The sequence below is a fragment of the Nelusetta ayraudi genome, unplaced genomic scaffold, assembly GCF_046127955.1.
Source record: "Nelusetta ayraudi isolate G7.1 ecotype Tasmania unplaced genomic scaffold, CSIRO-AGI_Nayr_v1 ptg000017l, whole genome shotgun sequence".
Taxonomy (NCBI): Eukaryota; Metazoa; Chordata; class Actinopteri; order Tetraodontiformes; family Monacanthidae; genus Nelusetta; species Nelusetta ayraudi.
The window spans coordinates 10735835-10749703 of NW_027466067.1; the positions used below are offsets into that span (position 1 = coordinate 10735835).

Below are 13869 nucleotides of genomic sequence, written 5' to 3' on the forward strand. Positions count from 1 at the left end.
GCCGTAATACCATGTATGCAGAGCTAGCGGAACTCCAGCGTCTGCTAGCGTCACCTCTCATGTCGCACTGTTGGGCGGCTGGAAAGCAGTCGAACACTGGAGTTCAGTCTCTTCTCCGGGGTCTGTGGAGAAGCAGCTCCACCTGCGTGTCGGTCGGGCCCAGCGGGACCAGAAGCCGGTTTTTTCTTTTCTTTTTTTTTTCTTTTGAGAAGCCGCACCCTTTCTGGATGATGCCACAGCTTCACACACATGTTGGGGATTATTACGAGGGACGCCAAGGCTGCGCGCGTTTCACCTGTTCGTGACGGCAGTTTTACGCTATTTTGGAATCGTGAGGGGGGCTTTTACGCGTAAAATACTCGTCCAGGTAGGCGAAAAACACTTCAAATCTCAACACTTAATCTCCCGTCGGCGTTTTTATGGAATGGCCACAATAAGTGGGGGGTTTTTAAGTGATGTTGTATGACTGCTCACTTCCCCCCCCCGCCCCCCCCCCTTTTTTTTTTTTTTTTTTTTTTTTTTTTTTTTTTTTTGCCTCTTCTAATTTGCGATCGGTGCGTCATGGCTGCTCGTGAAGTTGGCGTAGCGTAAAACGCTCGCATTAGAGGAAGATACATTTTTGCTCTGTTGTTTATTTGTGCATTTATTTGGATATATAGGGGGTTTTTTTTTCTTTCCCCAACAATAAGAGACGACCACTGCGCGCTGCCCACGCCCACACTGTTGCCCGTGGTGTGTCTGTATTTAACTGACATCACGCTCATCGCTCGGTGAGTGACACGTTTTTGCGGGATGCTCGCTCTTAACTTGCTTATTGTGAAACCTCTTGAGGGAACAACGCGCGCCATGTTTGGGGAAAACTTATGATTTTCGGCAAGTGGCGTCAGCCTCTGGTAAAGTTACAAAAAAAAACAAAAAAAAACAACCGCGTGCCACATGTGGCCCCAGGAGGAGGATCGAGGCAGCATGCTTTGAGATATAGGTGTAACTGAGAGCATAAAGACGAGTATTCGCTCATACGGGGCAACGGATTTATGTTATCAATATCTGCTCTTTAAATTGTCACAGAGCGCCGCAATTGGTTTAACGATTTCAGAAGATTTTAAATGTTTCTTTTATTACCCAAAGTTTGTTTTTCTTGCCATGGCTGTGAGCTGACGTAATCTCTTTTTTTTTTTTTTTACCCATGTGTGAGGCAAAAATAGGGGAGCGGGCCAGCGATTACGATAAACACTTTTCAAGCCACAACCCAACTCCAAACCGTAGTTTATGTTGCAATAAGGCAAAGGGGGAGGAAGGTCCTCTCCCGAGAGAGATAGGTCAACAATTGCAATTGCTCCTGGTCATTTAATGCATTGTGTGACGTTTTAGTGAATGCAATCAAATGCAACTCGAAGTCAACGACGTTGCCAGAACACCACCACAACAAATTCCCACGGTCCGTTCCAGTGTAGCTTGGTCTCCTGAGTCTGCTTTGCGTTGAGCTTTGGGGAGGTGTCGGGCTGGAGGAGGAAAACATTTTTTATTTGATTTTGTAAGCCATCATTGCTTTGTTTAACATATTGTTGAAATGAGTACACAACAGTTTTTCTTCAGTATGTAAAATTTAACCCTTGATCTCAGTACCTGATTATTCAATACGGCTTTATTTCATCTAATCTTGACAGCTATGATGAAGGATTTTTTTTCTTTCTTTTTTGTTACTTATAATCATTTTTGCTTAAAATCTGCTTTTGCTCTATCCCTGCAGGTATTGTTGAACGATGAAATGCGTGATGAAACGTTTGGTTTGCCTTCCTATTGTCCTCTGCGTTCTTTATTTCACGACTCCATCACTGAAGTAAGTACTTACCTCATACTTTGAAAAGGTTGAGTGCAGTACACTATCCTCTGTAATTTGCATCTCTTCCTGTTTGCTTGGCACCGTTCCGCTCGTTCTCTTGAGTTGCATGTGGGGCGTAGCAAGACAATGTAGCTCTTGCTGCGCTCACATAGTCGACATCCCTCACGCACGTTCATAGAATGACACCGTTGTTGGGGTCATTTGCAGATAAATGAAGATCTAATTCTGTTAAAGTTATTGAAATCTGGAGGGCTTTGTGATACAGTGATTGATCTTGAAGTAGGTTCACTCACTCCCTGAAATGATGGATCATTTGCTACGAGGCTCTTTTTTTTTCTTCTTTTTTTTTTAAGTCTGATGCACTTTATTCTTAAGCTAGCACTCATCAAACTTTTTGTGGTGTGGTGTTGGCAGATTTCTCTCTCTCTCTCTCTCTCTCTCTCTCTGTCTCTCTCCATACGCCATCGAACCCAGCAACCACGTGTTTTCTTTCCTGTCAGTCGTACAACTCTGGTTTAGAGCATTAATAACCTCAAACAGTGGTAACATTAGTGGAGCGCAGTTACAGCGTGTCTGAACAGAAGTAAAACTAACAATGATATGAATCGCGGCTCGTGACAAGAAATGTTCAGACCCGACCGGGTTCCACTGTCCTTCCTTGGCCTATTGAGTAAGGCCACGTGCAAGTTGTTATTTTTGGTTCGGATAAGTTCTTTGGAGTTCACTGGGCTCACTGACAGGAAAAAGTTATTTAAACCTTGTTGTGCAAGATAAATGCCAGATACTCTCCATGTCACATTAATGACAAATAACCAGCTAACATAACCAAACTGTGTCACTAAACATATATTTTAAGAATATACACAATGAATGGCTGCTAACTTGCAACTTGATAGCCAACAATCTAGTGCTTTAGGAGTTGCTGAATTATATATTCATCATAAAACGCTTTCGGTATAGAAGCAAAATAAATGGACACCGTTTTTACTGTAGCAGTGACGCTCAGCCTAAGCTTGTGGGATCAAGTGCGTTGCCGTTGCCTGCCATCTGTCACTTGTCTTGACACGTTTGCATGAATTGAGGTCAAATTAATTTTCCCTGTCGTTGACTCTAACGAAGCACTTTCAGTGCTTTTCTACTCAACACCACAAACGTGAAATCGCATTTACGGTTGAGGACCCATTGAAATCAAACTTCTAAATTACATGCAGTCATGAGACTTAAATTTGAACTCTAAAAGCACACCAGCATTTTTTTTACTGCCTCGCGCATTGAACAGCACAGTTTTTGCGTACAGCAAGTTCATTTACACACACAAAGTTATGAATCTTGCATTTTTGTCCAAAACCATTTAGGCACATCAAATGAGACCTTGGGTCACAAATATGGCGTCACGCCCATTGACACCAGCAGTGTCGGCCACACTTGTTTGGATTGGGAAGATTTTCTACTCTAGTCTGGACACATCAGCTGACTCTATAGAGCCTGCAGCATCAGAAGGTTCAAGTTGTACCAGTGTTTGTATTTGTCTGTTGCTTTGCCTGCACGGCATGACATTTTAGCTGTGCTCAACTCGCCACTGTTTTCTCACTTTGTCGCAGTGTTTCCTGTTTTCAGGCTAACAGCAGAGCCCCAGTGTGTATCACATTATCTTACGAGCCCAGTCCACAGCAGTTCTACAATCGCAACCGTGACTTGGTCTCACTTCCTTTGTGATTCCTGGGCCACGAGTGTTTGGTTGGGTAATTCCAGCTGTAAACAGCTGTTCTCTTTATCTCCACATGCTGCCTTTGTATCCCACCTCCTCTTTAAACTCTCCCCTGTTGTTGCGCAGCAGTTTTTGAGGTGGTCCAGGCTCTCTTATCCAGTCATGGGGAATGTTTTACAATTTCCTGTGATCTCTTTGTGGCCAGGATACTTCCTACACTAAACCTTGAGAACGGATCAATGATGCGGCGATACCGGACAGCTGGTTCAAGTTCACGGAGGTTTTACTCTTACTGTATTTTAAAGTCACTGAAATGATAACTGACACACCGCACCCTTAGAACTGTGGGCACACTTGTTCAGTGGGTTGGTGTTTTCTGTCGCTCCTTTGACTTGCCGCTTGTCGATGAATTAAATTGATCTTGATTCATTTCCATGCGAGATACAGATTCCAGTATCTATCCAAGTATGCTGTATAGCAGGGGTGTCAAACTCAAATACGCAGTGGGCCAAAATGTAAAACTTGGACAAAGTTGCGTGCCAACAATCACATTTATTGAAAAAAAATCTTCCGGCCACCTTTTTTATATGGACCCAAACAAGTTTTACTTCAACTTGAATTCGGAACAAGCAAAGCTTAAGACTATTCAATACATAACTTCATATTGCACACATGCAAAATCGAATTTCAAATTTGAAGAAAAAAAAAACTCATCAAAATAAAATGTCTCCTTTTATTTGCAGCCTTCTGGTTTCAATTTCAACAGTAACCTTTCCAAGGGCTAATAATAAATTAAAGAAATGAAACCACAATCCACCAATGAAGTCCTAATAATATCCTTCAATGAATGTCTTTTCCTGATTGACACAGCAAATTACCAGCAGACCATTCTGGGTTTTATAGTTGTAGCGGTGCAAGTGCTGTATAATACTCCACTCAGCTCTAGTAGTGATTGTGTATTGTCTCATGGGCCAAATATATGACAATGCGGGCCAAATTTGGCTCTCGGGCCAGAGTTTGCTTCACTGACGCTAACATCAGAGCCGTGTTTCGTGTCCGAACAGGCAGTATCCGAGTGTCAGAGAAGTCACAAGTCAATACTGCATTCAGGAAGTTCCACCCTCTGCTTGTGTGTCCAAGTGCAGCGTTACCCAGTCAGTGTATTTGTTTAAAGCATCAACCGGTATTTCCATGGCTGTATCTGTTGGCACTCGCTGCGCCAGTACCACGGAGTGTCTGCTCGTCTCCGTTTCAGACGGCAGTGATGTGGTCGTACACATTGTAACGCGTTTTTAAAATAGCCGTTGGTCTGATTTGAAGAAGGGCATGTCATGATCATGACACTGCACCAGCCTGCTTGGCTTCTGAAATCCGAGATCAAGGTCAAAGCGGGGCAAGCAGACACCATGTGAAAGTGAAACTTCCAGAGTATGACAGCACTAGCAAACAGCTGGTGGGACTCTGTAGCTGCTCCTCATCCTCTGCTACCGTGTTAGTTCTTGCACATAAACGCAATCTTTTTTTGTGATGTTTTATGGTGTTGTCTTTTATTTGTGACAACTGCACCAAACCGTGTAACCACCCCCGACGATTTTGTGTACTTCCAACAATAAAATCTGGAACTTTACAATGGAAGTCGCATCCATTTTATGACACAATGCCTTGTGCGTTCAGGGAGGCGTTTGACAGATTACGGTGCCAGAACAATAACAACTGTAACTATAACATATATTAGCAATGGCAATCATACAATCTTCACTCTGAATGATGAATCACAGATTCAAGGGAAAGGGTTCAGCACACACAGTTCTAGATAACCGAGTTGAGTCAGCCTGCTGTGTAAGAGTGGACTGAACCATTTTGCACTGACGGGGACCTTGGAGAAAATCCACTGTGATTTATGTGGCGCAATTCTTGCAACAACTACCTCATCCAGACAGGGTACATTTTGTTAATATCTTAGAAATTAACAAAAGCGACAGAACTCTTTTACGATCGAGGCTTTTTCATGGTCCCTGTCCGCAGTGGGCACAGGGAAATGGGCTCCTCTAACCCCCCCCCCCACACACACACACACACACACACACACACACACACACACACACACACACACACACACACACTCATCCTTCCCCACCCAGCACACCTTCCAAAAGTATGCACAACTAATTACAAGTCTCTGCTAGTGCATCTCAGAAAAGCACTCTTTCTTTGCTGATAATGATGACACTGAGAACATCCAATTATGCTGTGCATATAAATGGAGGATCCAGGAAGGCTGTTTAAATGTGTGTCGCCGTGAGTTATGGTTGCTTGATAAGTCATTGACAGAAAATGAAGATAAGCATGAAACCAGCCCTGCAAGCAGGAATGAGTGGGACCTGGCCCCCTTCCTGGCACTTATTGACCAAGTAGTAGTAATAATGATAATAATAATAATTACAATCGAGTCTTCGCCTTGCGAAGACCTGCTCAGCAGATCTGAGCAGGACTTCGCTGAGGCTCAGCCCCGAATAATAATAATAATAATAATAATAATCCTACCTGTCTCAATTTGTGTCTGCAATCCTGTTTATAAATGAGTCACATGAACTCCCACAATTCCGCAGTCAGAAAGGTGTGCGCTCTGTCTCGAATAATGTCAGCAATAAACACCCCTAATCTAATAAGAATGCTAACTGTGAGTTAACCTCATTAATGCATAGACCTGCAGTTTGCTCAGTTATTTATGTTGATGGCCTATAGGATGGACTTATAATCTTGGGAGTTGTGGTCCAGGCTAAGGTGCTGGGAAGAGTGGAGGGCAGCATAGGTGTGATTCAGCCATATTGGTTATCAAAGTGAGTCAGACCCGTGTGTGTGTGTGTGTGTTATGTGTTATGTGTGTGTAATGTGTAATATATATACACACACACACACATGCGCAGACTCTGACCAAGCATTCGTGTCTTGTGTGTCAGCTGTGATGTCTGGTGTCGAACTGCATGTGTTGGTGTCGGATTTGTCGATAAGAAATAAGGTCACTTGTGCTGTATTTGGAAGCCAACAAGTATTTACTTGTGTGGTCTAGATTGAACGATAGCATTGTTTTTAATAATTTTAACATTTGGATATTTTTCCTCTGATGAAGAAAATACTTAAAGTTACTTTTTTCTATTAAGTAATATGAAGTATACAGCAATTTTTAATCAGCCAACTCTAACATGTTTTCTTCTGTGTGTGCGTGTGTGACAGAATCCTAATAGGCTATATACCCATGGACACATGCACTTTGGAAAGTGCCGGCCTCCTCTCTCTGGACAACAGCGTGGACGCCAGCCTTGATCTGAAGTGAGTTGGAATTTCATGTCGGGAATACTGGTTTTGCTGCAATAGTGGTCGACCTTGTTTTGTGTCACTTGCTTTCAGACAGTGTGTGTGTGTGTGTGTGTGTGTGTGTGTGTGTGTGTGTGTGTGTGTGTGTGTGTGTGTGTGTGTGTGTGTGTGTGTGTGTGTGTGTGTGTGTGTGTGTGTGTGTGTGCGCGTGCGCGTGTGCGTGTGTGTGTGTCTGTGTCTGTGAGATAGAGAGGGGAGGAGAGCAGACTTGTGGCGCGGTTGGAAACCACCAATTCTTTTTGGTTTCTGTTTTCTTCCGTCATTCGTCAGGAGAAATGCAGCAACTGAAGAAAAAACATACCCTCGTGCAGCATCTAATCCAACATGTTCTTACGGTGAACCACATCTAAAATGCACTGCAGATCATGAGAAGAATCTACCTGAGGAGTTGAAGTCACTGATATAGTGGATGTTCCTATGAAAGCGCTAAAACATCGAATAAAATCAGCGTGCTGTTGTGTCCAACAGTAGGAAGCGGTTTTAGATCACTGTGAACACGATTAAAAATGGGAATAATTCTGAAGTGTTGCATGTTTCCATTGCATTGATACATTTTTGAAGTTGGTGTCTTAATAATTAGAAATACATGTTGATTTTGGTGAATGGAAATGTGTAAAGTGAAGTTTATATATCTTTGGTGTCTTTCAGAGAGCCATTTGCACTGCTCCTTTGACAGGACTTTGTATTTTTTGCCTTTTTGAGAAAAAATGTACAAATAAGGTCTTTCCTATCAACAATCATTGTCCAAAGACACGATTCAATCATAGTCCTGCCTAAAGTACATAATTTTATACCCAACGCAAAGTTCTGCCTTTGCAAAATAAAGAATTTTTTTCTCTTGCTGAGAATCCACCTCTATGAAAACCAACTTTCAGGTTCTGTCCCAACCAAATATTAAATAGACAGACATCTTATTTTGCATTTAAACTTTTTTTTTTTTAAGAATTTTTTCTGCAGAATGTGTTTCTTATCGAAGCAGTGTAAAAAAAAAATTATATATATATATGTATATATATATATATATATATATATATATATATATATATATATATATATATATATATATATATATATATATGTATGTGTATATATATGTATATATATATATATATATATATATATATATATATATATATATATGTATATACACCTCATTATTTATTTATCTTATTTACAGTTGCCACCGCGAATTGCAAAATGAGAACTCCATTAATGTTGCGGTGGTGGTTGTGCACGAGTTTAACCTGGAGTGAACCTACACAGAGTTTATCGATCCGGCCCAGATCACCTGCTCTGGAAGCGGAAATGTTGTTTTCCATCTCTGCAAGTCCACTCAGAGGCGAAGACTCGGTTGCTGAACCGCCCTCCCCAGACCGGCGCATGCAGACGACAGATGTCCATTATTTTGGTGCATCTGCAAGTGGAAAAAGCAAATTGCTCAGCAAACACAGTGTCACTCCCCTCATCTCACTGCTCTGCGTGCTTAGTGAACCTTTTGGGACTTTCTGTGTGTCCTAATAGCCTGCATCCGTTACTGCCTGGAGGGGAGGGATGCTTCACTGTGGTGTCGCACGCTGGCTTTTTTTGATAAAGCCATTAACGGTGCAGTTTATCACTCTTAACCCCAAACACACACAAACTTCCCTTTCCAATAACGTGTGCTAGCGGGCTACATTAATTCACAAACAGACTCCAAGGTTAGTGGTCACACTATGTTGAGTGCGAGTCCATTGTTTTTATCATTCCACACATTGATGTTTTCAAAATGCCAATTCCCATTGCCTACTGACTCTGTTCGAACACACTTTGTGGAATCAAAATCAAGAAGGACTGTTTGCAGTTTGGGAAAGTGATTGTGCAATTGCCTTTGGCCTGTTCTGAATTCCCCGTTTTCACACTCGGCCCATCCGAGTAGCCCATCTTCTTTGTGCGTATTGTCGTTTGTTCAGAGTTTTACAGAAGATTCATGCCCGTAACTCTCATTGCCTTACAGTAGATGGAAAAACAGTGAGGTAGTTCCCCTGCGACTCATGATGGTGGTTTCACAGCCTTGTGTGGGTTGTGGCCATGTTCCTGTATTGACTCCATTTTGAAGTCAGTGAATTTTTTTTACGTGACCTTGTTCTGGCAACGCTGATGCACTTTTCTCATTTGCTGTGCTGCATATTAACACAGAATGATGTTTGTTTTGGATTAAATAAAATGAATAAATAAATCTGCCATGAAAGAAAATCACCATTAGCCCAGCATGAAAATGTTGCATAAAGTCTTAAGGAATCTTATTTACTTGTTCCAGGTCGAGACCCGACGTCCAAACATGCACTTCCTGGAAAGCTCCGATCATTTGGGATGGCATGTTTCTCCCTGAGGTCTACGACCAGATGCACAAGAACTCAGGGTCTTCCGTGGCTCTGACGGTGTTTGCTATCGGCAGGTTTGTTTTCACATTGGCACCTGAACACACAGTTGGCTGCATTTAGCGTGTCACAAGCAGAAGCCCAACCCAATTTTGCCACCGCACAGTTTGAATTTAACAAAGCCTCTGGGCTGAAGTCTGACAAACTAGTTTAGAAAAGTGAACCAACAGAAAAGGGAGCAGTGAAGGTATTTCATCTGTCAGTCATTTAGTGTATTTCTGTGGCATTTCGTCCAACTTTTAAGCAAACTTTAAAAAAAAGTTTGTTTTTAAAAATGAAAATATCTCAAAAAATGTGTTGTGTGTGTCTTAAGTGATTTGTTGCTGGCAAACAAGGATTTAAAAGAATCCGAGGTCAAGAAAGGATTGAAACAATGTAAAGAAAAATCTCAAGAATTTCCCTCAAGTATTCTTGTTCTTGTAGTTTAATACCAGCCAAACATTCTATGAATACTACAATGATCTGTTTCGATTAAATATTTTGCATACAAGTGTATACAAAAGCATTTATGCGGTTTAAAAGAGTAGTTTAAAAGAGTGGTCTAAAAGAGTGAAAAACACTTCAAACAAGCACACAAACTTGTGGAAGTTGTTCAGATGATTTCTCTGGATTCATTTCTCGAGAGTCGTTGACTTTATGAAATCATAAAGAGGCTGAGGGATTCATCTCTCATCTTGATGACAACTTTGTGCAAGGCACCTCTGCTGCCTCTTGTTGTAAGTTAATTTGCCCACAGTTCCGAGGGTCGTTATGTGAAAATGTGGCTATGAGGTCATGGCAAGCCTGAAGGGAGGGGTAGAGCTATGCTGGCAGAGGAACAGCTTTACTAAAGATCGAAGATGGTACACAACACGTCAGATCAAAAAATTGCAAAGGTTTGTTGTGTTACATTTTGCAACATTGTTCATCAGTCTTTCATTTGTGTTGCCTGATGGGGCCGTTTTGTCCAAAATGCACAAAAAAAAAAAAAGGGTTGGCAAAGTGACACAATGTGTTCCAAAGTGTTGCTCCATTGCATTCTTCCTCATTGGAAGACTTTATAAGTGGTTTTTCCTTACAAGTGGAAAACAGCTTCTAAGGGGTGGATTTCAAGGCTTCCAGCTCACTGGCAGCCACATGGTGTGGCCTGGTCATGCTGCAGCCAGACCCAGAATTCTGTTTGCCACACCATGAAAATTTCCCAACAGAAAACGCAATCAGATTAGTTCCCATTGATCCTGTGTTTTCCGGCATCAGCATAATGTCTCTCAAATTATCCCACCGTTTGCCGAGACTGAATCCTGCTTGCTTTTCATAAAGCTGCTAGCTAGTTGTCCTGCTTTAGCCTACAATGAATGGTTTTGTTTTGAAACGTCCCCAAAGACAGGTCCGGGCGTGCGGGATACTGAGACTTTGTCAATAATAGTACGTCAATGGTGAGCTTGAATTTAACTATAATAACTGTCTCGGTGTCGGTGCTGGGCGCGCTCTGGCTTAGGATTGTGTGTGTGCTTGCGAAAAGGCTAAACTAGCACAAAGGGTCCTCACAGTGATTTTTCATGTGGAAAAGAAATCAGTGAAATCATCACTGTAGCACTAGTGTTTGTAGTTGTTGGGGAGGCAGTAGTAGTCTGTTGTGCATGAATGTCCTTTGTTGATTTGAGCCCTGCCATAATTCAGCCAACAAAAACAAAAAATACTCTTGGTCCGACAGACCAATCACAATCCTGCGCTGCAAGGTATGAAAGGTGAGCACCGGTGATTGTATTTCACCCATAAGGAACAACAACAATAACAACATTTCAAAGAAACATAAGGAAAAGAAACGTTATTAGACAAAATGCATTGAAACACATGACAGACACCATAAATGCAATTATTCTTTCCTCGCTTGAGTTGATGTCAAACTAGACAAGACAGTTAACGTCAGAGATGATTGGCAGTTTGGCAGTTTAAGGTGTTTTACTCGTTTCCTTGTATTTCCATATTGAACGGTGTGGTTAAATCTGCTCGCTCTTTTAGTAAAATTGCAGCAAACATACAAACAAAATATAATCACACCCACTCTTCACAGTATTTCCATGCAATTCAAATGTTGTCCATATATGTTCAAATATAAGCTACTTAGCAAACTACACTTAGCAATTTCTTAAAGGTAATCATTTCTTAAAAGGAATCAAAACGTCACTGAACATGAAATTATGCACCCCGTCATCACCCCAACATTATTGGGCAACAGACAAGCGTGCCAGCGTCTACTTACAGGCGTATATTTTCCAAATATTGCCATCAACAAGAGCACGAACTGCATACACATGCAACCACAATCTCCAGTCCATCACAACCAAAATGTAGTGCCAAAAATGGAACAAAACTAGACCATTTAAACAAAACAAAGCGCAGTTCCGACAACAAAGCATTCAAACAAAACAAAGTATAGTTACAGAAACGAGGTATAGTTCCCGCACAGCAATGTTTGAAAGTTCAAAGCCAGGGATCTGACACCAATTACACTGCAATTCCAATCCAAAGAAATTGTTGTATTGTCTCATTTTCTCAGATCCAACCCCAACAGCATTCAAGACAATTGAATGACTTAAAGTTGACGCCACAAAAGATAATATGACAACTGTGGATAGTCTCAATAAAAATCCTCCCTCAGCTGTGCTTGCAGTAGCAAAGAGCAAAAAATTGTCAGAGTCTAATAAGCGTTTATTATTGGAGCTCCAAGGCACACACAGTGACAGCAAGGCAGTCAGAACGCAAGTGCAAAAAACAAGAGACAGTCAGGATCCTTTATCCTGTGAGGGAGGACGAAGCAAGATAACAAGTTTCGGTTACTCCAAGCAGTCCCAGGCACAGGCTGCAGTGACCTTGCTTCCGGCTCCCATTGCTAGGATACCAAGAGATACCAGGAGATACCAGGCTGTGCAGAGAAACAAAGTTGAGAGGAGTAACTCTCAGTCATGTAGGCGCAAGCTGTAACTTTCCATCGATATGTAAAAAAAAAAACTGAAGCTGGAGATGAAGCAGCTGGAGCAGTAATTTTCCATTACAATATATAGTACCTGTTTAAAAACACCATAAATGAATGGGAATACTTTAATACAAACATTACCAACAATATAGGTCCAGTTCGCAAGAAATACTTTAATACAAACATTAATGCTTTTCACTGTCCGGAAAATGGAGCTTGAGTTTAGTGTCACACCAAAGCTGGCCTCTACTTTCAGGAGGAGATGGAGGAAGAGATTAATCCACTGTTTAAAGTGCTAGTGGCTCTTTGATGGAGAGAAAACATCTTTTAATTGTTTATTTAAAAAAAAAAAAAATGCAGCCACCAAATGTTGAAGAGGTTTGGATTTGAGCATTTTTAGCATAAATATCTGCTTCACTTTAGAAACTTCTAAACCTCTTTGTGTGAATCTGCTCCATCTCTGAATGAAACAGTGTCTTTCATCCACCCGTTTCCTTCCACTGATCAGAGGTCAGGTCGCAGCCGCGGCTGCAGCTTTAGCGAGGTGTTGCAAAAATCGAATGTGCACATTGCAAACATAGTGCGTGCGACAAGTGCTCTATCAAGATTGTGCACGCAAGCAAAAGCAGGCGGAAAAGTGGTCAAGACCTATTGAGCTGAGGTCGGCTCTGCGTCCTCTGCCGCTTTCCGCTCACGGAGAATATGAAGCAGCGGTGTGACTGTAAGAGAAACCGAGATTGCAGCCATGCCGGTAACGGACGTTAGAACAGTCACCTTTGATGCGGGTGCTCAGTCGGAGCGTCTGAGCTGTGTGCTGCAATCTGGGCCTCACTAAAAGAGTAGCAAATATATACTTTTTTTGAAAGGTCCTCGCCTCCCCCCCCACTTAACATGTTCTGTTGATTCCTTGCCAGATTAAAATACCTCTCGCAGCAACTTTGTGGGCCTGATGAGACTCGTCCCCAAACACTTTAGCCTCAAGAACTGTTAACCCTGAATTCCACATATTTTCATGCTCCCAAAATAATCTTGTCTAGGGCTGTGTCTCAATTCAGGGTCTGCATCCTTCGAAGCATGCATTTGAAAGGAAGTTGCGTCATAGCACTGCGCGAAGGCTTGTCCCAATTCCCAAAAGTCCAAAGGATGCTCCAAATGCGCCCTCGAAAATGCGCCCTACTTTTAGACGATTCCAAGGCTGCACCGCTACTATCCTTTGTGTCCTTCTGTATCCCAGGATGCGTTGCGTGCTGCTGCAAAGCATCGTGGGATCCTGGGAAGTCAGCTGAAATTAGCGGCATGTACTGGCAAATACACGACGTATAAATTTAAGTATTGTTTAACGTAGGGTTTTTACTTATTTGAACATCCAACGCCATCGTTAGATGGCGAACCAATGGTTAGCTTGATGCTATGAAAACGTCACTTCCGGGGTTGGCCAGCAGCAGGGAACGGCAGTGACGCAACCAGGAAATACGCCGAAGGCTACACCGTCCCGTGTGGTTACCGGGGAGGCGGGTTTTGGTTCGTCCTTCTCGGTCGGGTCCTTCGGAGAACGCTTCCTTCAGACTGA

At 42.2% G+C, this 13869-nt stretch overlaps 1 protein-coding gene across 3 annotated transcripts in view; it reads left to right on the top strand.

Moving 5' to 3' along the window:
- Window positions 1–13869, top strand: part of LOC142887620 (N-acetyllactosaminide alpha-1,3-galactosyltransferase-like) — a 17000-nt gene continuing 3131 nt past the window's right edge. The window contains exons 1-4 of one of the 3 annotated variants that reach the window (XM_076025401.1): window positions 1–367; window positions 1751–1840; window positions 6786–6881; window positions 9223–9360. In XM_076025401.1, the coding sequence (XP_075881516.1) occupies window positions 1764–1840; window positions 6786–6881; window positions 9223–9360 (311 nt within the window). In that variant the 5' untranslated portion in view covers window positions 1–367; window positions 1751–1763. Of the gene's footprint in view, window positions 368–1750; window positions 1841–6785; window positions 6882–9222; window positions 9361–13869 lie in introns of those variants that run through there. The other 2 variants (XM_076025402.1, XM_076025403.1) reach the window with 2 other exon arrangements.